This window comes from Microcaecilia unicolor, unplaced genomic scaffold (genome assembly GCF_901765095.1).
Source record: "Microcaecilia unicolor unplaced genomic scaffold, aMicUni1.1, whole genome shotgun sequence".
In the NCBI taxonomy this organism is placed as follows: domain Eukaryota; kingdom Metazoa; phylum Chordata; class Amphibia; order Gymnophiona; family Siphonopidae; genus Microcaecilia; species Microcaecilia unicolor.
Window position 1 is genome coordinate 262,603 of NW_021963002.1, and position 24,157 is coordinate 286,759.

The 24,157-nt window shown below is 44.0% G+C and overlaps 1 protein-coding gene across 1 annotated transcript in view; it reads right to left on the minus strand.

Annotated features, from left to right (window-relative positions):
- Positions 1-959: 959 nt before the first annotated feature.
- LOC115458707 (DNA-directed RNA polymerases I and III subunit RPAC2-like) overlaps positions 960-24,157 on the minus strand; it is a 39,498-nt gene continuing 16,300 nt past the window's right edge. The window contains exons 2-5 of the mRNA XM_030188533.1: positions 20,009-20,106; positions 14,171-14,247; positions 4,921-5,003; positions 960-1,131 (exon numbers count right to left, since the gene is read on the minus strand). Coding sequence (XP_030044393.1) covers positions 1,084-1,131; positions 4,921-5,003; positions 14,171-14,247; positions 20,009-20,106 — 306 coding nt within the window. The 3' untranslated portion in view covers positions 960-1,083. The remainder of the gene's footprint in view (positions 1,132-4,920; positions 5,004-14,170; positions 14,248-20,008; positions 20,107-24,157) is intronic.

Genomic DNA, 24,157 nt, shown 5'->3' on the forward strand with positions numbered 1-24,157 from the left:
TGCATGCGCTGTCATGGACCTGAGTAGGACGTCTGAGGCTGGCATAGAGGCTGGCATAAAATATTTTTAAAGATGTTTTTTGAGGGTGGGAGGGGGTTAGTGACCACTGGGGGAGTAACGGGAGGTCATCCGGTCATTTCGGGCACCTTTTTGTGCCTTATTCGTAAAAACACCACGTCCGGGTGAAAATGTCCAAATTTTACGTTAGGACGCCCCTGCTTTTTTCGATTATGGCTCAAAGACGTCCAAGTGTTAGGCACTCCCAAGTCCCGCCTTCACCACACCTCCGACATGCCCTCTTGAAATTTGGACGTCCTTGCGACGGACTTCAGTTATAGACGTCCAAAATCAGGTTTCAATTATACCGATTTGGACGTCTCTGGGAGATGGACGTCCATGATCCGATTTATGTCGAAAGATGGACGTCCATCTCTTTCGAAAATGAGCCCGATAGTAACCTATGTAACTTTGTAAGTCTATGTGCTTGAACAAAATGAGCCACCATATTTACCTAACTGCTGGTGGAATTGTGGTCAAATAGGTACTTTCCACCGTTAAGTGGTGGGAGTGATTATATGAAGGGGTTCTGGGCACAGTGCATTAAAATGATGGAAGAAATCCTAAGTTCAATTGAACAAGACCATCAAAGCTTTTCCCATTACATTCAAACTGGATTTAAGAGGTCAAGCACCTCCAGTTTCTGATGGTGGCAGCAAGATGCGAAATAGCTACCTACTGGAGAGAGTTACTGCTGAGTTACTGTAATAGAGATATCAACAGTTACCAATAACCCAATTAACAACTTTGAAATATGGAAGAAAGAGCAAATACTAATGTACTAATTAAAGCAGGGCAGTTCAGTGACTTTACTAGATACCCTGACCTCTCTGAGATTTCAACTTAACAGAACTAGACTATTTCCCTATAGAAAACAAACAAAAAATTACAAATAGCATTTCTATGTGTAAGGGTCATGGAGTCTGGGCTTTATTATGAAAAAATCAGAATGTTCCAGAATTGTTATAAAAACATACATAAAAGAATAAATTATATACACATAAATCTTATATTATCTTCCAGGAGCTATTCCATCTCATTTTCTTTACGATCTTTGTATTCCTTAATACTTGTCTGTAAAAACAAAAACAAAATCAATAGAAAGTTTAAAGCAGTATCTGAGTATCAGTGGCGTACCAAGGGGGGGGGGGGGGCGGTGGGCCCCCCGCACACCGCTGGGGGGTGCCGCGGCGCGCCTGCTCTGAGTTCGCTGACTTCGCGCGTTCGCTGCAGCTCCCTCTGCCCTGGAACAGGTTACTTCCTGTTCCGGGTCAGAGGGAGCTCCAGCGAACGCGTGAAATCAGGGAACTCTGACCAGGCGCGCGCTGCGGCACCCTCCCCCCCAGCGGCGTGCACCTGGGGGGGTTCCGCGCTGCACCCGGGGGGGGGGGGGGGTGGGTTGCCGCCCGGGGTGTCCGCCCCCCTAGGAACGCCACTGCTGAGTATAAGAAACTTAAAATTCAATAAAGTATGGGAAGATGAAATTCTCAAGAACAAGGGTCTATGATAGGCAGGAACATTCAAACAGAACATGAAAAAATACTCCATTACTAAGAGTATGATAGATGCTTGGACTAGTCAACCACCAGAGGTAGCAGCGACTAAATCATGATACTATTTAAACGTGTTTGAGATAGACATTAGAGAATGACAAGGGGACAAAGTTTGTCCCCATCCCCGCAGGTTCTGTCCTCATCTGCAGAAGCCTCGAACACTTATTTTATATTTAAATCTTTTTATTAAAGTATAAAAAGGAACAATATGCTGTGCAACTGTGTACAAATTACAAATAGAAAACAATAACAATGAGCAGCAATAACCCTCCTTCCCACTACTACTGTCTACACTTCCAACCCCAACAATAGCTGATTTCTAGTACCCCAAGGAATCTTAATCCACCCTGTTAAAATGTCCAGGAGTACAAAATACAACCCATTCTGTATGCCCTAGAAGGGAGAAATATGCCCTATGAAGAACTGTTATTATTTTTTAATCTGTGGATGAATAAGAAGTCATTAATCTCAGGATTCAGTCTAGTTCTCCTGTCTTCCACAGTCCTTCCTGCAATAGAAGATGTATTCTTAGAAGATGTGCTAGTAACAGAATGTACAGGATCCCCCATGCAAATTTTGCTAGTTGTGGCCAGCATTGTTTGCTTGTTTTTAAAAAAAAAAAAATCAAAATATCTTTGTAGGCATCACGCAAACATGAACAACAGTCCAGCTCATTAACAGACTTCAAAGTAGAAAATGACACTAAGGACAAAGTTTGTCCCCAACCCTGTAGGCTCTGTCCCCTTCCCCACCCCGCCCCGTGGGATCTGTCCCCATCCCCATGTCATTCTCTAATAGAGATACAATCAAAAAATGGAGAATACAAGCCAATGGCATAAAATTGTAGTATAACTACAGTATTTAATTATTTAAAATTTATTTGTTGCATTTGCATCCCACATTTTCCCACCTATTTGCAGGCTCAATGTGGCTTACAATTTTTCCATCATGACTTATTAGCACAAATGGAGCAGCCACAGTTACAACCCTAACAGATAAAGATGCATTACGCTTTTGTGAAAACTGGACTAACCAGCCCAAAGTGACCATGGCCAATCCAGACATCAACAGTATAGCCATAAAGGAAGGCTGGTGTATCTGCCATGTTTGCTTAATAAACTTATAAAAGCTGCATGAATTAGACAAACAGAGAAAAAGGATTGAGAGGTCAGGTATAAGACATGAGGGGAGCTGGTGGTTCAAGCATGGGAAATTCATAAACTTACCTATCCAAAAATGGACAGCAAGCTAAGCGGACGACAACTAGACAATGGGGAGGAGCCATCAAGGTGTTAAAGCCTTTCATTTGTGATTTTTAGTTACAATTTTGATGACACAGATTGTTTAATCTGGCATGCTTTGCAAGACACTTACCAACTGTGCTATGATAAATGGATTAGTTGGCTCCCAAATTAAATTTGTACAAGATTAAAACAAGGAAAAAAAATATTGAGGATAAATTTCCATTTGGCAGTAAATAGATGATTGGTAGTTATAGCCCAATTTATTTCTATTGTATTGCTAACCTACTCTGAATCTAACAAAAAGGACACATCAGCCAGAGCTACAATAATAAAATTATTATATTATCATAGCAAAAACTTTGCGAACAAATGATTTCAGGTAAAGTGATGTGGTAGCAACGTTAGTCCACTTTTAAAGGTAATAAATAGAAATAAAACACAAAAAAAGAAAATAAGATGATACCTTTATTGGACTAACAACACATTTTTTGATTAGCTTTTGAAGGTAACCCTTCTTATTCAGATCAGAAATAAGCAAATGTTGACAATTATCACAATATACAAGTGAAACAGAAAAGCATTGGGTGAGAAACAGGGAGAACTGGGTGGGTGAGAAACAGGGAGAACTGGGTGGGTGAGAAACAGGGAAAGATGGATGGCTGACAAGGTGACAACAGTAGAATTTTATGGTTTATAGCGGGATAGAGAAAACAGATCTTTATTAAGTGCTGTCTGGTGAATGTCAAAATATTTTATCATTTTGACTTCAAAGGTCTTACATTCCTGGATTATCTTAAAAAGTTTCCTTTTAGTATTCACCTTAAAATCATTCATGCAGTGTTCTGGTTTTGTAAAACGCTGTCCCTCAGTGGTGACATCCTGGTTAATATGTCGTCTATGTGGGCTCTACAGTCAGTTTCCTATAATATGTGTTGTCTGAAAGCCGTCTTTTGTCCGTCAATGTATTTGTGTGTGTCCATAATGACTACAGTCTCTCCTTTGTCTGCAGGTTTGATGACAATGTTTTGGTCATTTTGTATTTGGTTATTCAATGCAAAAAAAGTGTGAAGGGTGATATAATGGACAAACAAGCCAGATGCTTAAGACAAGATTCAATTGAGTAAAATGTCCAAAGTTGGACTTGGACATATCAAAAATGCCCCTCCACATACTATAAAACACAATTTTCTCATGAGTATTTCATATACATTAACATTTTATATGTCAAAACCACCACCATCCCATATACATGAAGATCAGCAGTACTAGCAGCTCAAGTGTCAGGGCTGAGCAATTTTATGATGGAGAAGTGAAGAGAAAGAACAGTTATCGAGAACAAGATGCTCAGAGGAGCAATAGCTAAATATAGGGAACCAATGGAAGGCACAGTGTAGAGGCCTGAATTGGTGATACAATAGCCATGCTGAAAATGGGCAGGAAGAGTGCTAAACTGCAGTGAGCTATAATTTAATATTTGGGGAAAAGGAGGGAGAGGGATCAGAATAAATGTAAAGATATTTGACTACCCTAGAAACAACTAAAATGTGTCCGAATCACAAAAAAACACTGAACACTATTTTATGCATCTAAAAAGCTCTCAAAATTAATCAGAAAATAAACACTGAAATTAACTTTCACAGATGCTTAAAATCAGAAGACCTAATTGTGAGCAAGGCTTATGGAGTTTATAGCCTAATGATAAGAACAGTAAGTGAAGGACCAAAAAAGCAAAGGTTCTAATCCTACAGCAGTTCCTTGTGATCTTGAGCAAGTATATTAATCCTTCACTACCTCAGGGATAAACAAGTTGTAAGCTCTCCGAGGACACGCACACACAAAAAAAAACCCTCTACTGTATCTGAATGTAACTTGCTCTGAGCTACTACAAAACAAGCATGGTCAAAATCCATCAGCATGGCATTGAAAGTGCTAGCACTGTTCTGAATTACTTATGAAGACCACACAAACAAGTTACAATGAAAGACTCCCACTAGCCACATGTCATTAACAATGACAGACATGTAATATCATTTAAAAATGCTTGAGCCAGCAAAACATGGCTATACCTCAAATGTGTTGAGCACATGTTGGCAGACATCCATGAGCTCGGTCAGACCTCTCCGGAATGGCTCAACAGCTGGAAGTCCTCCTAGATGATGACAGAGCACACAATGCATTAGTAAAAGAGGTACAGTATCATAGCAGTGTCCAGCTGCCTGGACTTTTGTAGGAAAGAGATCAAACAAGGCTGAGGCCATAAGAATTAAACCTTTGGCGAACACACTCTGATCTCCTAATCAAACTGGCTGTTACAAAACAGGAAGGCAGTCAGACCAGCACTTCCGATTTCTGCATGAGGGGAAAAAGCACAATACAAAATAATTTATTCATTAGCTACAGCACTGAGCAGCAAACATACTACTCAAGATGTAACGTTTAGAAAAGTCACATTATTTTCTGTGCCGGGCACATCACTGATAAGTATAATGCATTATTTCAACAAATTTTTCATACAGAAACCACGTTGTTCCTTTTTTTATATCTAACATCAGGGACTTTGCAATTGGGCAGGTATACTAGTGTGTGTGTGTGGGTGGGGGGGGGGGGGGGGGGAAGAGGGGGTGTTGAGTCCTGGACACATTTTGGTTAAGGTGTCATATTCTAAGCTGCATAAAATTTTGTCCAGTAGAGGTCAAAAAAGCTTGCCAATTTCCTCAGAATCTCTGAATATTGTTTTAATCATCGTGAGCCAAATTCTGGGTTGGAGCTGCTATTTACGCAACTAAAACTGAAAAAAAAAATAATTAAATTACTGCACAGCTGCAAGTCATTTACTTCAAAATTGCCTCTCAACAAAATACAAACACTGCTAGGATGACATCCTAATCACTGGCATAGTGGGCCAAATAGCAGAGAATAGGCCTCAAATACTTATTAAGTAATTTTCCAATCTTGCTTGCGTGTCTGTAGAATTTTTTCTCTCTCTTTGTGGGTTCTATAGTACAGAATAGAGAGGATCTTGCACATGCAAGAGAGGAAGCAATAGTCTTCTCTCTCTCTCCCTCCCACCCCCTTTACCTATCCCCGTGTGCCCCTCATTTATCCATCCCAGATCTCCACACACACTCTTCCCTCTCCCATGATAACTAGCCAAGCAGGAAGACAGCAGCAGTGTCTCAGTGCCCTCCTCTGTTGTGAAGGCCAGACTCATGCCTTTAACTGTGCAGGGCACTGTAGTGCAATGCCATTCGAAGTCCCATCTGGGTCCCATGTAGCAGAGGAGGTAGTGGTTAAGGTGGATGAAGGATGCCCACTGCTGCTGTTCACCTTCCACCAGCCAGATTAGCGCTGAGGCGTAGGGGATTAGAGGGACCTGGTAGGATGAGGAGTTAATAATGTGTGCACCAGTCATTCATCAGCCCCTCCCACCTAGTTTGCCCTAAATCTCCTACATTCCCAGGACAGTCTGTATGTAAAAAGTATACATATTCTTTAACATCTGCCTCTTAACATCTGCTGTTTATCAGACACATTAACACCATGTTTACAGCCACACTGAGTACACTTTGGCACATTGGCCCCAAAACTCAAACAGCAGCTTGTTGAGATGAACTAACGTGACTTTAAAATAATCTGTTCTTAAGAAAATAAAATTCCATTTCATCTTCAGAAACAATATGGAATCCAAGCTCTTATTACTACATTCCTTGGTGAGGGTCTCAAAACAATGAAAAATGTATAGCAAAACTGACAATGTTTAAAGTCTGATCAGCAAAGCCAAAAAGATAAAAAGACCTTCCTAACAACACACAGAGGACACTGCATTTGGGCTTCTGTTTCTAGTATGTCTCATACTGTGCACAGCAACGAACTGAAATATTTGAAGCTTTACCCAGGATGGCTCAGGACAGAAAGCATGAGAGTCTACAAATGATCTCTGCTTCTTTCATAGGATTTTCTTTTTCAATGTTTTGAGTGTAGTACTAAAATATAAATATTATACAAGAATAGCAAGTCCTGAATGCCTTGCTGTCCTAGTGTCAGCCCTCAAAGCCCGAGGCTACTTTGAAATAAAGAGGGACCTCTAGTCCGGAGGAACCCATGCTTCTGAAGCCAAAGGTTAAGGGAGAATAGATGAATGCTGGGAGGAATAGAAAGGGAGAGGAAAAGACTATGAAAGAACACAGTAGAGAAAGAAAACAGGTTGGAGGAATAGAACTAGAAGCAAACGATTAAAATCCTCTAAAAATGATAAGCAGAAAAACGAGTGTTTGTACTTTCTCCTATCTACACACAAATATTTTTAACTTCATTGCTATAGCAAAAGTGATGAAGAACTTAAAAGTGTCTCCAATCTAAATTCAAACCAGTTGTCTGAAGCAAAGCTGTTACAAGATGTATAAAGCTGAGCAAACAAAGTGCACTATTACATGCTAATCAGTGTGTTTTTTTCTAGCAAAAAAAGGTGCCGGTATTCAAATGCTAGGTCACCCTTCAAGGGTGGGGTGATCACTGAGGGACCCACCCCACAATAGCTAGGCCCCCTGCAACCAGTCACAGAACCTATGACAAGGCAGAATTGCTGTGTAGAGCCTGAGCTTTTTCATTAAAACTTGGGGCCCATGGGTCGATTTTAGCAGACAACGGAAAAGGTGCCGGTACTCAGTACTCCCAAGTACCCCCTCAAAAAAAAGGCCTGATGCTAATACTCAAGTGTGCACATAATTTACCACAGAGTCCCAATCAAGGCAATAAGGACTTATTTACTAACATATGGAAATGGCACTAGTGCACTTTCTGAACACACCAGAGTGGGATTTAGTAATGAGAATGTGAACCTCAGAACACTATACCTTTCTCCATTGAAAATATTGGCCATTTAACTGTACTCTCTGTTTCTATATTTTAACCAGTTCCTAATCCACAACAGGACATTGCCTCCTATCCCATGACTATTTCCTCAGGAGTCATTTATCAAATGCCTTCTGAAAATCCAGATACACAATATCAACCAGCTTACTTTTATTCATATGTTTATTCACCCCTTCAATGAAGTGTAGCAGATAGGTAAGGCAAGATTCCCCATGGCTTTGTCCCATTAATCCATGCCTATGCATATGCTCAGTACATTTTTTTAGTTCTATCAGTACTCTGGGGTGTATACCATCTGGTCCAAGTGATTTGCTACTCTAGTTTGTCAAATTGCCCTATTACATTTTCATGTCCTCCATCTCATCAATATTAAACATCATTTCTGGCACAGGTATCTCCCCCACATCTTCCTCAGTGAAGACCGACGCAAAAAATTCAATTAGGGCCCTGTTTACTAAGCTGTGCTAGAGGCACGCTAAAACTTGGCGCACGCTAACACTAGAGATACCCACAGGAACATATGGCCATCTCCAGTGGTGTGCTGGTAAATTTTTAACAACAGGCTCTCTCCCCGGTCCACCTCGGCGCCCCCCCCCCCCCCCCCCCCGGTCCACCTCGGCGCCCCCCCCCCCGTCCACCCCTGCGCCCCCCGTCCACTCCTGCGCCCCCCCCCGTCCACCCCTGCGCCCCCCCGTCCACCTCTGTGCCCCCCCAAAAAAACAATTGCAGAGCTGGCTATACCCGGGGGGGGGGGGAGGGGGGGGGCAGCGGCCAACACATTACTCTCTCCAGGAAAAAAAATTAAATGAACCCAGGTTCCAATCTAATTCATGTTTAATATGGGATAAAATGCCATAAATAAGTAAATAAACATAAACTTTTAACGTTCAGCACCTGATTCTCAAAGTGGACATATTCCAAACACTATAATGAAAATAAAATTATTTTTTTTCTACCTTTGTTGTCTGGTGACTTTGTTTCTCTGATCATGCTGGTCCAGTATCTGATTCTGCTGCTCTCTATCTGTTCCCTTGACTCCGTTTCCAGGGCTTCCTTTCCATTTATTTCTTTTCTTTCTTCTTCATTTCTGGTCCTCCGCATACTTGACTGTACAGTGGATCCAGCTTCCTCCTATTTTCTCCATCCATGTGCAGTTTCTCTCCTCACTTCCTTTTCCCTCATCTAATCTCCTTCCTCTATCTTCCCTCCATGTCCAGCATTTCTTCTCTCTCCCTTCCCTCCCCTCCATCCATGTCCAGAATTTCTCTTGCTCTCCCTGCCATCCATGTCCTGAAACTCTCCTCTCTCCCCTGCCCCTCTCTAGCCATCCATACCCAGCAATTCTCTTCTCTCCCCTGCCCCCTCTGTCCAGCAATTCTCTCCCCTGCCTCCCTCTGCCCATCCATGCCCAGCAGTTTTCTCCCCTGCCTCCCTCTGCCCATCCATGCCCAGCAGTTCTCTCCCCTGCCCCCCTCTGTCCATCAATTCTCTCCCCTGCCCATCCATGGCCAGCAAATCTCTCCCCTGCCTCCCTCTGCCCATCCATGCCCAGCAATTCTCTCCCCTGCCTCCCTCTGCCCATCCATGGCCAGCTGTTCTCCTCCCTTGCCTCCCTCTGCCCATCCATGCCCAGCAGTTCTCTCCCCTGCCCCCCTCTGCCCATCCATGGCCAGCAAATCTCTCCCCTGCCTCCCTCTGCCCATCCATGCCCAGCAGTTCTCTCCCCTGCCCCCCTCTGCCCATCAATTCTCTCCCCTGCCCATCCGTGCCCAGCAATTCTCTCCCCTGCCTCCCTCTGCCCATCCATGCCCAGCAGTTTTCTCCCCTGCCTCCCTCTGCCCATCCATGCCCAGCAATTCTCTCCCCTGCCCATCCATGGCCAGCAAATCTCTCCCCTGCCTCCCTCTGCCCATCCATGCCCAGCAATTCTCTCCCCTGCCTCCCTCTGCCCATCCATGGCCAGCTGTTCTCCTCCCTTGCCTCCCTCTGCCCATCCATGCCCAGCAGTTCTCTCCCCTGCCCCCCTCTGCCCATCCATGGCCAGCAAATCTCTCCCCTGCCTCCCTCTGCCCATCCATGGCCAGTAAGTCTCTTCCCTGCCCCCCTCTACCCACCCATGCCCAGCAGGTCTCTCCCCTGCCCCCCTCTACCCATCCAGCGATTATCCTCCCTCCCCTGCCGCTCCTTCGCTCCCACCCTCCCCTCCGTCTTTTTTGAATTACCTCCGTCGAAGCGCCGCCATTTAAAGCCCTGCTGCGTGCTGGCTGGCCGTCTCCAGGCTTCCCCTGCTTGATTCGGATGATGTTCGTGCCTTAGTCCCGCCTTCATTCTGACGTCATTTCCTTTTTCGCGAAGGCGGGACTAAGGCACGAACATCATCCGAATCAAGCAGGGGAAGCCTGGAGACGGCCAGCCAGCACGCAGCAGGGCTTTAAATGGCGGCGCTTCGACGGAGGTAATTCAAAAAAGACGGAGGGGGGCGAAGGACATGGTTGTGCATGCTTCGGAGCGGCAGGGGAGGTAAGCATGGCCAGTGATGGCGCCCTCCTGCCATGCTTACCTCCCGCAATGGAGCCGGCTCGCCCCCAACAACAACCGGCTCGCAAGAGCTGTCAAAATTTAACAAGCGGCTCTTGCGAGCCGGCTCCAGCACACCACTGGCCATCTCTAGCATTTAGCGTGCACTAAAAACACTAGCGCACCTTAGTAAACAGGGGCATTAGTCTCCCTGCTATGCCTTGCCCTCTGAGTGCTCCTTTTGCTCCTCAGTTATTTACCAGCTTCTTGTTTCCAATATACCTAAAAAAAGTTTTTATTATGTGTTTTTGTCTCCAAGGTAATTTTCTTTTCAAAGACTCTTTGCTTTCCTTATCAGTGCTTTACATTTGACTTGCCATTCCTCGTGCTGTGTCCTTTGCCTCACTTTTTAACCATGCCATAAGGTTCATCTGTAATCAGGATCACATCCCATGATTCTTATGCCTTATGTTCCAATATCTAAATAACCCCATTCTCAAAACACTCTATACAGAAAAAATTGGACTGATGATTAGACTGAAGAATCAATAATGCTTAAGTTTTTGATTCATATATTAGGGTCCATAGGAAGTTTTCCAAATAGTTTTGTATAGTTTGGATTTAAAAATTCATTATTTAACTACCAAAAATAGTTACAATTGTCCATATAATGTCCATAAGTAGCATAATCAAAAGGTTAACAAGTCAAACCCTTATCTTGGGTCACTGAACCACAAATTTCTCCGGTCACCTTCCCATGTCTTCACTTCACACTGCCGAAGCAGCTAACATACACTAACATGTTTTGAGTGGCAGCTCTGTAACAGGGGCTAAGGAACTGTAAATGTCAAACATAAGAAAATGAATTAAAAGATCCAATTTTACTTCACACTTCATAGTTTGAAGTCCTTGCAGCCACATTATAGAGCAGTGTTTCCCCAAGTCCAGTCCTGAGTACCCCTTGCCAGTCAGGTTTTTAGGATATCCACAGTGAATATGCATGAAAGATTTGAATATAATGGAGGCAGTATATGCAAATCAAGTTCATACATATTCATTGTGGATATCCTAAAACTCTGACTGGCAAGGGGTACACAAGGACTGGACTTGGGAAACACTGTTATAGAGCATGAAGTAAAATTGGATCTGTCATTTAATTTTCTTATGTTTGTCATTTATACCACCGTGCCCCTGATGCAGAGTCGCCAATCAAAGCATGGTTGTGTCGGGTAACTGCTTAGGAAGTGTGAATTGAAGATGCGGGAAAGTGTCTGGGCACTGTATGTTAAGATCGAAAAGTTAAAGAAATAGCGCCTACAAAGACCTTACAGGAGAGAACTGGGAATACTGACAATATTTCTCTTAAAAGAAGAGCTTTTGTTTCTAGCCTGTGTTCTGCCATCAATTCTCAAAAAAAAAAAAGCTTTAAGTGCAACTCATCTTTTATATATGTAAGGCAATTAAGCCTTAAAAAAATATTTTTACTGACGTTTTAAAGGTCTGGAAGTACACCAAAGGAGTCTTTCAAAATACTATTTTCCAACAACAAAAAAATCAGTGGTTGTATATTCCTTCCTGTGCTAGGCCTGTTACAAAGGCTAGGCCTGCTACAAAAGCCTTTACATTGCTCTGTTTGGTTCTCACAAGTTAGCTTAATAAGTTAGCAACTTTGCGAACATACAGTGCTTTCTCAGGAACTGAGGAATGACACTTCAAGGATGCACATTTGGCTAGAGCTGAGTATGCCTTTCATATAAGGTGGATATAACCTTATATGAGAGAGACTGAGGATAGATACAGTGAGCCTAAGATGCCCAGAATGTTTCAGTCTTGGGGAGAGATGACACATGGGTATTGTTTTAGTTTCCACGCAGTACCGATAACTAATTAGCCAATGGCCACCAAGTGTGCACGTGCACACACACACATCAGGAGAGACTGATATGATACAGGAGCAATCCATATATGGCACAGGCTACCTAATGATTCTAGTTTAGGAGAAATCACATGATTTGGGAGAAAATGAAACTTACAACAGTATATATGTGATGGCTGGGACAGTGTTAGCTGAGCAGTCTTTGTTATTCAGTGTTTGCATCTGGCTTTGCTGTATGACAACTTGCTCCATAAAGAACAATTACTTTGTATTTGGCTTAGTGATATACCAATAAAGATTTTTACTGGTTGCACCTATATCTAAGCCTAATTGTCTCTCTTATTTTCAGTCCATTAGGCTGAAGTGTTTCCCCTCCCAAGGGACAGGGATTTACACATGGTGAAATTCTTTAAAAAAAAATAAGGCCCTGGAGCCTACGTTTGCTTTATGTTTCCAGTTAGCTAGAAAGAGGTTTCACTGGTTTTCTATAATAAAATTCTCAAGAAACTCTGTGAAGTTTTTGTTTTATAAAACACGGGCTTCTCCACCTTAGCTGAAAAAGGAGAAGAATGATCTATGGTTGGAGAAGGAAACCAGTAAAGGAAGACAGAAAAAGCTAACCCCATTTTCTGCTCCAACTTGTCCTTCCTAATTAATTTCTATTTTCTTTGCACTTTACCATACCTCTGAACATCAGATTGACATGCTCTGTTAGTATTAACAAAAAATAAACTTTTGACACCGGCTTTAAGGGAGTTCCCATCAGATGAGGAGAGTCAGGACAAAAAGGTAGAAAGGAAGAGCCAATGTTATTTATTTAATATACTGCCCTACAATAGCAGAAAGAAATAAGTCCATTATGGCTGATTTGTGCAAAAATGAAAAAAAAACATGTTTTGCTTGGTATATCTGCAATAAACTGCCTTTTGCCTCTGAAATATGGGGGATCCAGAAAGGGCTATGCAAGGCAGTCCAATATACATTATGGTGGGACATACTTCCTAGATTACAGATAGTCCACTTATGATCAAAAATAAGTGACTTGCTTCCTATTGCCAATACAGGGCAGTATAGGTCTCTGGCTCAACTACCATTTTTGAGGACTATGTGCAATTCTAGACAGCAAATCTAAAAAGACATCCATAAGAAGGAGGCAGTACAGGAGAGGCCTGAAGTAAAAGGATGGAACAAGAGGAGCTAAAGTTACACTCTCCTCAACAGTGCCCAACCAACCGGGTTTAACAATCTCCACAATTAATGTGTACAACAAATTTGCAGGCAGTACATGCAAAGTCTCATGCATGTTTATTTTGGCTATCCCACAAAAACTGGCTGGGGTATGGGCTGGGGACTCAGCTCTAGAGAGACAAGATACAAACCATCAGTGTAGATTCAGGGTGGGGAGTGTAAAAATACAAATACCTAACAAGCTTCAACACAACTACCAGATGATAGCATTTTTCACAGGATGTAAGCTATAGGCCAAGGATTCAAGACAAAGGCATCCAGAAAATGTACTGGTAGCACGAAAACACTAATGAATATAGTTTTTTTTTTTTTTTTTTTTTTGGGGGGGGGGGGGGGGGGGGGAAGGGGTTGTATCCTCAAAGAACACCTAAATTAACATCTACGTGTACTATTTATTAGCACCTAAGAATAGAAGCCCTACATCTAATTCAATGCTAATTTAGGAATATACTAACCTTCTTAATTTTCTTAAGTGTTTTTTTTCGGTACATGCATGTTAAAGCTGTGAAATATGGCAGAGAATGATGTCTAGGCAAGCAGCATAGCTTGCATTTGGAAACAATGGCTTGGGCAAGTTTCTGGATGAAAGCAGCATGAACAGTTACTAGCTAATTGTATTTCTAAGAGAGATCACCAAGGAATGGTTCTCCCCAGTACTTCCCACTCTTAGACATGATGCTGGGCATGAAGAACCATTGGTCTAAGCCAGCACAGATCTATGTTCTGAAGCAACACAACACTGAATCATAGCGAGTCCTTGACAAGACAAGCAAATGTGAAATAAGTTACAGCCACACACTTACCTCGAGTCTGGATGCGAAAGTTTATTTTGCTTTCTGATGGATGTGTGATGCTGTAGCCACAGAACTCTACTTCAGGGCTAAACAATGCCAAAAGAAATGCATACAAATTAATGGCCATGGAGATTTTTTCAGCATTTTTTCCCTCAGGGATACAAAAGTCGTTAGTATGTCTGATCCCAAATGAAATTTTAAATACCTGGTGGATTTGATAATAACTGAACTGAAAAGTTGCTGTAGCTAAACACAAAAAAACCTATGCCACCTCTTGAAAGCCCCTCCCCCCAGCAGCCAGTGTTACGCTTGCTTTAATGCTTTGAAAAGAAAACAGGTGAGGTCTCCCACCCAGATCCTGCATATTCTTTCCACGTGTTCTTTATTGGCTTTTAAGCTTCAGGTCAGCAGCTGACTGGTCCTGCAATACTCAACAGGCTCAGACAGAACATGGTTAGATCTGACAAGCAGGCTCTTTACAAACATCTTTGTGCAGCACTTACAGTGCTTCAGTATGTATAATTAACACCACTGCCAAATGCAAAGCTCAGATCCAGTGTGTTTGCAAAAGTATCCGCCAATACTGGAGATAAAACAAGTACACATACCTCCCACCATGCACTTCTCTACATTCATTTATGAGAGAGAGCATGTAAATAAAGAAACAAAAAAAAATCTGATACTTTGAATTGTCTAACAGACAGTTGTAGACACCTGCATTCAGAGAGGAAGCAACTTAAAAAAAAAAAATTACCAAGGTAAGAACCTAATTTTCCCTTCCTTATCATTATCAGCAGATGAATCCATTAACTTGGGATGTAAAAAAGCACTCCCTATGTAGGGTGGGAACAGGCCACGCCGCACGCAAGCACCTGCGCTCCAAACTGCACGTCTTGCTTCGCTGCAACATCCAGCCTGTAATGCCGCACAAGAGCTGAGAAGCGCAAGTAGCCGCACGACAGATCTCTTGAAGAGAAAGGACACCCATTTCAGCACACGAAGAGGAAATTGCTCTCGTGGAATGCGCCTTAAACGCGTCAGGCGGAGACCAACCTGACAGCAGATACGCAGCAAAAATGACTTCCTTGAGCCAATGGGCAATAGTGACCTTAGAGGCCAGGCACCCGCGTCGAGGACCTGTCAACAATACAAAAAGGTGATCAGAAGTCCTGAAGTCATTTGACATCTGAGGATACTGCAACAGAGCCCTGTGGACATCCAAAAGATGCAATTGCCCAAAGGAATCCGGAAAGTCTTCCCTAGAAAAGGAAGGAAGAAAAATGGGCTGGTTCAGGTGAAACGCTGAAACCACTTTAGGCAGGAAGGAAGGCATTGTATGTACCGTTACTCCGGACTCCGAGAATTGTAGAAAAGGGTCTCGACAGGACAGCGCCTGAAGCTCAGATACGCGTCTAGCCGATGTCATGGCCACCAAAAAGACTGTCTTGAGAGTCACATCCTTCTCCGAAGCTCGCTTAAGCGGCTCGAAAGGCGAACACTGGCAAGCCTTCAACACCAGCCCCAGGTTCCAGGCTGGACAAGGCAACCGCACGGGAGGACGGAGCCGAAGCGCCCCTCTGAAAAAAATGGGCAATGTCCGGATGAACAGCAAGGGACAAGCCAGAGACTTTCCCTCGGTAGCATGCCAACGCTGCCACTTGCACCCAAAGGGAATTGTAAGCCAGGCCTCTTTGTAAGCCATCCTGCAAAAAGTCCAGGACCCAGCGAGACCGTAGCCCGCACGGGTGTGACCTCTTTCGGAACACACCACTCCTCAAACTTACTCCATATTCGTCCATAAGCTGCGGAAGTAGACCGCTTGCGGGCCTGCAAGGGAGTGGAGATGACCTTGTTAGAATAGCCCTTATCTCTCAATTGGGCCCTCTCAAGAGCCAGGCCGTAAGACCAAATCGGCAGGGATCCTCTATAGTCACCGGGCCTTGAACCAACAGGTTCCGCACCCGAGGCAAAGGAAGTGGAGTCTCCATCAGCATCCGACGGAGATCCACATACCATGGACGCCTTGGCCAATCTGGAGCGATGAGAATCACTAATCCTCGGTGCAGCCGAATCCGCAGGAGGACTCGCCCTATCAAGGGCAAAGGAGGGAACACATACAGGAGGCCCGAGGGCCAGGGTTGAGCCAGTGCATCCAACCCCGCCGAGCGAGGATCTCTCCGTCTGCTGAAAAAGCGAGGGACTTTGGCGTTTGCACTTGACGCCATTAGATCCATTCCGGAAGGCCCCCATTTGGCACAAATCTGAAGAAAAACTTCTTCTGCCAGTTCCCATTCCGCCGGGTCGATTTGATGCCTGCTGAGAAAATCGGCTTGCACGTTGCTCTGACCTGCTATGTGAGCTGCTGACAGAAGCTGCATGTGGAGCTCGGCCCAGTGGCAAATCTGTGCGGCCTCCACGGCCAGGGCCCTGCACTGAGTGCCGCCCTGACGATTTATGTAGGCCACCGCTGTCGTGTTGTCTGACAGAACCTGGATAGCAAGCCCCCTCAGAGTCTTGTGGAAGGCCAGAAGAGCCTGGAATATCGCTCTCAGTTCCAAGCGATTGATGGACCACCCCGTTTCCTCGGGTGTACACAGACCCTGGGCATATCTTCACTGGTAATGTGCTCCCCAGCCCTTCAGGCTGGCATCCGTTACCACCAGGCACCAATCAGGAAGTGCTAGCGGCATTCCTCACCGCAGTATGCTGTCTGAGAGCCACCACTCCATACTGAGTCAGGCCGCAGGGAGCCATGTGAGTCTGCGTTGATAATCCTGGGACATAGGAGACCATCGTTGAAGCAGGGCAATCTGCAGAGGTCTCATGTGCGCTCTCGCCCATGGCACCACTTCCAAGGTGGCCGTCATCGACCCCAACAGCTGGACAAAGTCCCAAGCTCGCGGGCGAGGCATCCTCAGGAGCAGACGGACCTGATTCTGAAGCTTGCATCACCTTTGCTCAGGTAGAAAGACAAACCCCGAGGCCGTGTCGAACTGGACCCCCAAATATTCTAGAGATTGAGAGGGGGTCAGGTGACTTTTGGGTATATTGACGACCCAGCCAGAGATTGCAGTACTGAGACCACTCTGGCTGTTACATGACGACTCTCTTCTGCAGAGTCCGCTCTGAGGAGCCAGTCGTCGAGGTACGGGTGAACCTGGATACCCGCTCGCCTGAGAAAAGCAGCTACTACCACCATTACCTTGGAAAAGGTTTGAAGAGCTGTGGCGAGGCCAAAAGGCAAGGCACGAAACTGAAAATGATTTCCCAACACCGCAAACCGGAGGAACCGTTGGTGCGGGGGCCATATAGGAATGTGCAAGTAAGCTTCTTTTAGGTCCAGAGACATGAGGAATTTTCCTGGCTGTCCCGCCACAATGACGGAGCGCAGCGTTTCCATGTGAAAATGCCGCACTCTTAGTGACTTGTTGACTTTCTTTAAGTCGAGAATGGGCCAAAAAGACCCGCCTTTTTCGAGGCACCACAAAATAAATGGAGTAACAACCGCAGCCGTGTTCGGCGGGAGGCACAGGGATCACCACTCCAAGGTGCAACAAGACTTGTAAGGTCTCCTCTACTGCCGCCCGTTTGACAGCAGTACCGCATCAGGACTCCACCGGGGCACCGAATTCCAATCGGTAACCTTCTCTGATCAGGTCCAGGACCCACTGATCTGAGGTAATCTTGGTCCACTCCTCGAGATAGAGGGAAAGGCGTCCTCCTACAGCTGTAAAGGAGGAGTGGACCGGCGTCCCATCATTGTGGAGGACGGCCCTGAACTCCTGGCCTTGAGCCTGACGCTGCGGAGCGTTTGTCCAAGCGAAAGGAGTTCCTCTGCTGAAAGCGCGCACATTGAGTAAACCCAGCAGAGCGCCCCAGGCGATACCTTCTAGCTTCACGGAAGCGAGGTCTGGAGGAGGAGGGAACCACTTGACCCTTGGAAGAAGGCCGCGGCCTATCCTCAGGTAACCACTGGGGTTTAGCATCACCCAGGTCTTTAACAATCTTCTCCAACTGTTCTCCAAATAACAGAAGGCCCCGAACGGGCAACTTCACCAGCCTTTGCTTACAGGCCATGTCAGCCGCCCAATGCCGTTGCCATAGAAGGCAGCGAGCGGACACCGCCACAGACATCTGTTTAGCTGAAGCTCTGATCAGATCATAGAGGGCGTCAGCTAAAAATGACAAGGCCGACTCCATGCGCGGTGCAACCTCAGCGAGGGACTCCGCACCATCCACAGGCTGTTCCACTGCCTGTAACCAAGAGAGGCAGGTTCAAGCAGCATAAGAACTGCAAACAGACGCCCTTAAGGCTAGGCCCGAAATAAAGAGCCGTTTTAGCGCTGATTCCAGCCGCCGGTCCTGAATGTCCTTCAGGGTGACCCCCCCCCCCCCCTCTACTGGGAGGGTGATCTTTTTTGTCACCGCTGTGACTAAGGCATCCACTTTAGGCATCCCAAAACGGGCCAAGTGATCCTCACTTAGAGAGTAAAGATGCCCCATCGCCCTGGACACTTTCAAGGGCCTCTCGGGGTCAGCCCATTGAGCAGAAATAAGCTCTTGGATGGAGTCATGCAAAGGAAAGGCACAAGCAGGCTTCTTAGTACTCACCATCCTCGGACTACCAGAGGAGGCCTCGCCTTGAACAGGGTCATCAAAAGAGAGGGCCTGTAAGGCATCAGAGATAAGTGCTGGCAGCTCATCGCGGTGGAAAATCCGAACCGCAGTGGGATCATCCAGATCCAGTGGCAAACTGGCACCTTCCTCTGGCTCTTCAGACCACGAAGGCCTGCCAGATCCCTTAGAGTCCCCACAGCCTGACCACAGGGGGGGGGGGGGGGGGGGTGCGCGCTACTCTCCGACGGGGAATTACCTCAAAGGACTGAGTCCATGAGCTCCGGTCACGCTGCACAGTCAGGAAAAGCCTCAGAAATAGCAGCGCTGAAAAGTGCTTTTTTTTTTTTACGCTGTGAGGAAAGTTGGAGGCAAACAGCTACAGAGGCACTCCGGAGGCGGAAGAGGGTGGGAAAGGCAGGGAAAGGGCGAACTTATGTGCCTTTAAAGTGGGCTCCACTTAGCCACAACACCCCTGCTACAACTGGCAAAAGCACAGGAGCCACCCCAGGTAGAATCTTCAAGGAGCTGAACAAGCTGCATCCAACCCTGCTGGGAGACAGAGAAATACTGAGAGGCAGATGGAGCTAGCCATCCTAGAGGCACTATGGTTTTCAGTGTTCTCTGTCTCCCCCTGCTGGTAGGTGGACACAACCCATTCGTAATGGATTCATGTGCTGCTGATGACAAGGAAATTTTGATTTCCTTGCAGAGATCTTGGCGTGATATATATAATCTAGTCCATTATTTCTCATGTACATATCTACTCTTTTAAAGATGTAATTCTGGTCTGCCCCCTTCAGTGTAATGTTCGCTTTTTACTGTGTTCAGGTTTATATTAAAAGACTTGATATCCTTCTGGTTGCAGGTCATAGTGGCTCACAATTTAAAAAAAAATGAAATTAGAAAAGAACACCAAAGTAAAATAGAAAAGCATAAGACCAATCGACAAGAATTATTCATACATTTACTATAGCGATCTAGGAGCACGTATTGCGCTGCTGGGACAGACAGACAATCCTGGAACCCAAAAACAGCACGGGGGTGATTTAAAAGCTTTATCAAAAAGAAATGGTTTCAGCAAAACCTTAAACTTAAGAAATGATAATTCAGATTAGATATAAGAGGGAAAAGAATTCCAGAGTGACGGAACAGGAAAATAAGGTTCATTGTTTCCAAGTGCCATGCTCTTTCCATGAATGAAGCAATTTCTGAAGTAAAGAAAGGACATACTTTTTCATGATCATGTAGCGGAGAGCGTTTCCAAGGGTATGGTCCTCATTGAGTAACACAAACGTGGCACACGTCTCATCCGTTCCATTGGCCTGGACCTGTAAGTGACAAAAAAGAAGAGGATTTCAGTCACAACCATTTCCCACCTTGAAGATGGAGGCAGAATACGTGGAATGGACAGCATGGTGATATGTCATTTTGCAGATTTGCTGGCTCCAATCATCTCTCTTATTTTTGTTGGATTATTTGTAGTAAATAATTAGCAGATTTTAGTACACACAGCTTCAGCTTTAGAAATGTTAATTTCTTTCTTCATCTCTCTCTCATTCACCCCTGAATAATTCACTGCTGAGTCACTTTAAAGTTGAAGTAACAAAACATCTGTTTACTCACAGTTTGTAGTTAGATTATAATCAGACAGGCTTATATATACATATTACTATACATTTGTATTATCAGCTCCTTCCATGTGCTTAGATGGTAATGGATGCTCACACCACCATAGATCCTCTCAGGTTAGGAGAGATCATGAGCTCCATGTGCTCCATGTGCTGCATCTGCTGTGTCTAACCCCCACAGGAAGTTGCATAGCAGTGTGACCTCTCTAAGTAATTCACATCAGAGGTCACAGAGTAATCACAGAGAAATAATAGGTGACAGGCAATGCATGTAAAAATACAATTACATTCCAACAAACCCCTTCTCATGCATAACTGTCATGCAATTATTTATTCATACAAAGTCCAAGCTTTATACGCAGATTCACAAAATGTTCTCTGGGTAACGGTTTGGTCATGATGTCAGCTGTCATCTCACTGGTGTGACAATAGTGTAGACTGATGACCCCTTCTTTTGCCAACTCTCGCACGTTGTGGTATTTCGTTGCGATGTGCTTGGTGCGTGACTGAACCTTGTCATTCTGTGACAGTCGGATGCAGCTCTGATTATCTTCCATTATCTGGATTGGTCTCTTTTCAGCTATTCCGAAATCCAGCAAAAGTTTTTCAATCCACATCAGTTCTCTGCACGCTTCCGATACGGCCACATATTCAGCTTCTGTAGAAGACAAACTCACAATACTTTGTTTATGACTGGCCCATGAAATTTGTACATTTCCATACATAAACACATATCCACTTGTGGATTTATAATTAGAATGATCCCCTGCCCAATCTGAATCACAGTAACATATTAGTTTTGGATTACTATTGGCTGAAATCTTTAATTTACAATCAATGGTACCCTTTAAATACCTTACCATCCTTTTAACTGCAGTCCAATCTGATTTGGTAGGTGAGCTGACCCTTCTGCTCAAAATTCCTACTGCATTTGCTATATCAGCCCTGTATGTGGTAGCTAGATATAAAAGCTTACCTATGGCTGATCTATATTGGATGTTATCTGGTAAAGGTTCTCTTACTGTTTCATCCTTCAGAAAATCAGTGATCATGGGAGTGCTTACAACTTGGGCATCTTGCATACCTAAACTTTCAATAAGCTCATTTATTTTCTGCTTCTGGCTTAGAAGATAAGAACCATCATTTTGTTTCTCAATTTCTATACCAAGATAGTATGACACATTACCAAGTTCTTTTATCTCAACATTGAGGTTTAAACACTTTACAATGTCCTTGTACTCTTGCTCACTTTTGCTTGCAATGAGCAGATCATCAACAAAAGCTAAAATGTATGCATATTGTCCATTTGTGCACCTAGTGTACAAACATTTATCTGCTTCACCTTGCTTAAATCCTAAATTTGTCAATATTTCATGCAATTTATCATTCCAACATTTTGCACTTTGCTTTAATCCATAAAGACCTTTGTTTAATTTACACACTAGCTGTCTTTGTTTTGTATTTATGAAACCTGTTGGTTGTTCCATGTACAAGTCTTCAGTTATATCTCCATGAAGAAACGCTGTTTTCACATCAATGTGTTTGACTTGCATGCCTTTTGAGACTGCAATGCTCAGAAGTGTTCTGATTGTCGTGTGTTTCACTACAGGTGCAAACACTTCATCAAAATCTTCTCCATATTTTTGAAGATATCCCTTTGCCACTAATCTGGCTTTATACCTTTCCACTTTTCCTTGTGCATTCCTTTTTAACTTGAATACCCATTTGCATCCTATAGCTTTCTTGCCAGGAGGTAATTTTGTAAGAATCCAAGTATTATTTTTATCCAATGCATCAATTTCTTCTTGTGCAGCTTTATGCCATTCAGCAGCTTCTTCTGCTGGCATTTTCTCAATCTCATCCCATGTTAAGGGCTCTTGAGCTTCTGCTGACTTTGTTAGGTAAGACAGTCTTGGGGGTGGAACACCTTTGTTTTCCCTGGATGAGCGTCTGACTACAGGTTGGTCCGACCTTTCTGCATCCTCTAAATCTGAGAGTCCTTCTCCAATTGATTCCCCTTCTCCAACTGTACTGTCTTCTTCAATGATCCTTTCTGTGTCTGTTTCCTCTGTCTGTTCCTCGTTAGATACAGATGAGTTGCTTTCAGACATCTGCCTTGGTATGGCATTTATATACACTGGCATGTCTATTATGGTTCTAGTTTCATATTCTGGATGATAAGGCTCATCTGGGATAATCCAGCCTTTATCAACCCTTTTGTTTTCATCAAAATATGTAACATGTCTTATGCCAACAATGCCAGTTTTCAGATTCAAAATTCTATATCCTTTGTGTCCTGGAGTATAGCCAACTAAAATGCCCCTTTCTGTTGTGGAATCCAGCTTATGCCTTCTTTGCTTTGGTACATGAGCATATGCTGTACTTCCAAATGTTCTTATGTGTGACAGGTTTGGCTTCCTACCATGCCATGTCTCATGTGGTGTGCGCTCAGCGCCTTTAGTTGGCATTCTGTTTTGTAGGTACACTGCTGTGAGAATGGCTTCCCCCCATAGTCTTTTAGGGAGATTGCTATCTGACAGCATACATCTGGTCATTTCCACAAGTGACCTAAATTTTCTCTCTGCAACAGAATTTTGCTCTGGTGTATAAGCTACTGTTGTGATATGTTGAATGCCTTCTTGTTCTAGAAATGTGCGCATGCTTTGTGAAGTGAACTCACCACCATTGTCGGTCTGAAGAACCTTTGGTTTTCTTTCAAATTTATTGCTCACCATGGCTACGTATTTCTTCAGCATGTCTGTGACTTGACTTTTTTCTTTCAGCAAATAGGCCACACAATATCTAGAGAAATCATCCAAGAATATTAGCACAAATCTGTTATTTCCCAATGATGGGATATTAAACGGTCCACATAAGTCACTGTGTATTAAGTCCAGCACTTTATTACTCCTATTTCCTGTGTATGCAGGAAATGAGGGTCTCACACCTTTTTGAGTAACACAGTCTATGCATTTCTCCATTTTACCAGCATCTGCACTTATCTGAATGCCGGTGGCCAGTTGCTTACTGTAAAGATCCTGGATCACCTTAGAATCACGATGTCCCAGGCGGCTGTGCCAGATTTCCAGACTACATTTACCATCATTCTTCCTTACTTGCGCCATATGTGAGGCTTCACCTGAAATGCTCAGTTTATAAACATCATTATGCATAAAAGCTTCAGCATACACTTCATCATTTTTAGAGATTGTGCACTTACTATTTTCAAAATGAATCGCAAATCCCTTCTTATCTAATGTAGATACACTAAGCATATTACAAACTGCTTGGGGAATATACAAGACATCACTTACAGGAATTTCTTTAACTTCATTAGACACTTTGCATTTTAAGAATCCAATCCCATTTGCTTGGATCTTAGCAGTCCCTGCGTTTGCAGTTTTAAGAATACCTTCCTCTGGACACATTTCCTGAAAGAAATCCTTACAATTGGTTAAATGGCATGTGCTCCCTGAATCCAAAATCCAAGTACTTTCATTTGAATTATTATTTACCATAGTCAAAGATTTTCTGCCATTAGAAAACCCTTGTGTTTATCTTTGTCCTTCATACATTTCCTGGTTTGAAAATTCTTTAGTTCCATTGGCTTAGGTGAGCTAGAGGGAGTGTTTTGTGTTTCCTTACACCATTTAGATACATGTCCCTCCTTTCCACATGAGTAGCAAATCAGCTTGCCCTTGGGTGGAGTTTTCCCATAGCTCCGCCTTCCTCTGTTCTTTGCCAAGAAATT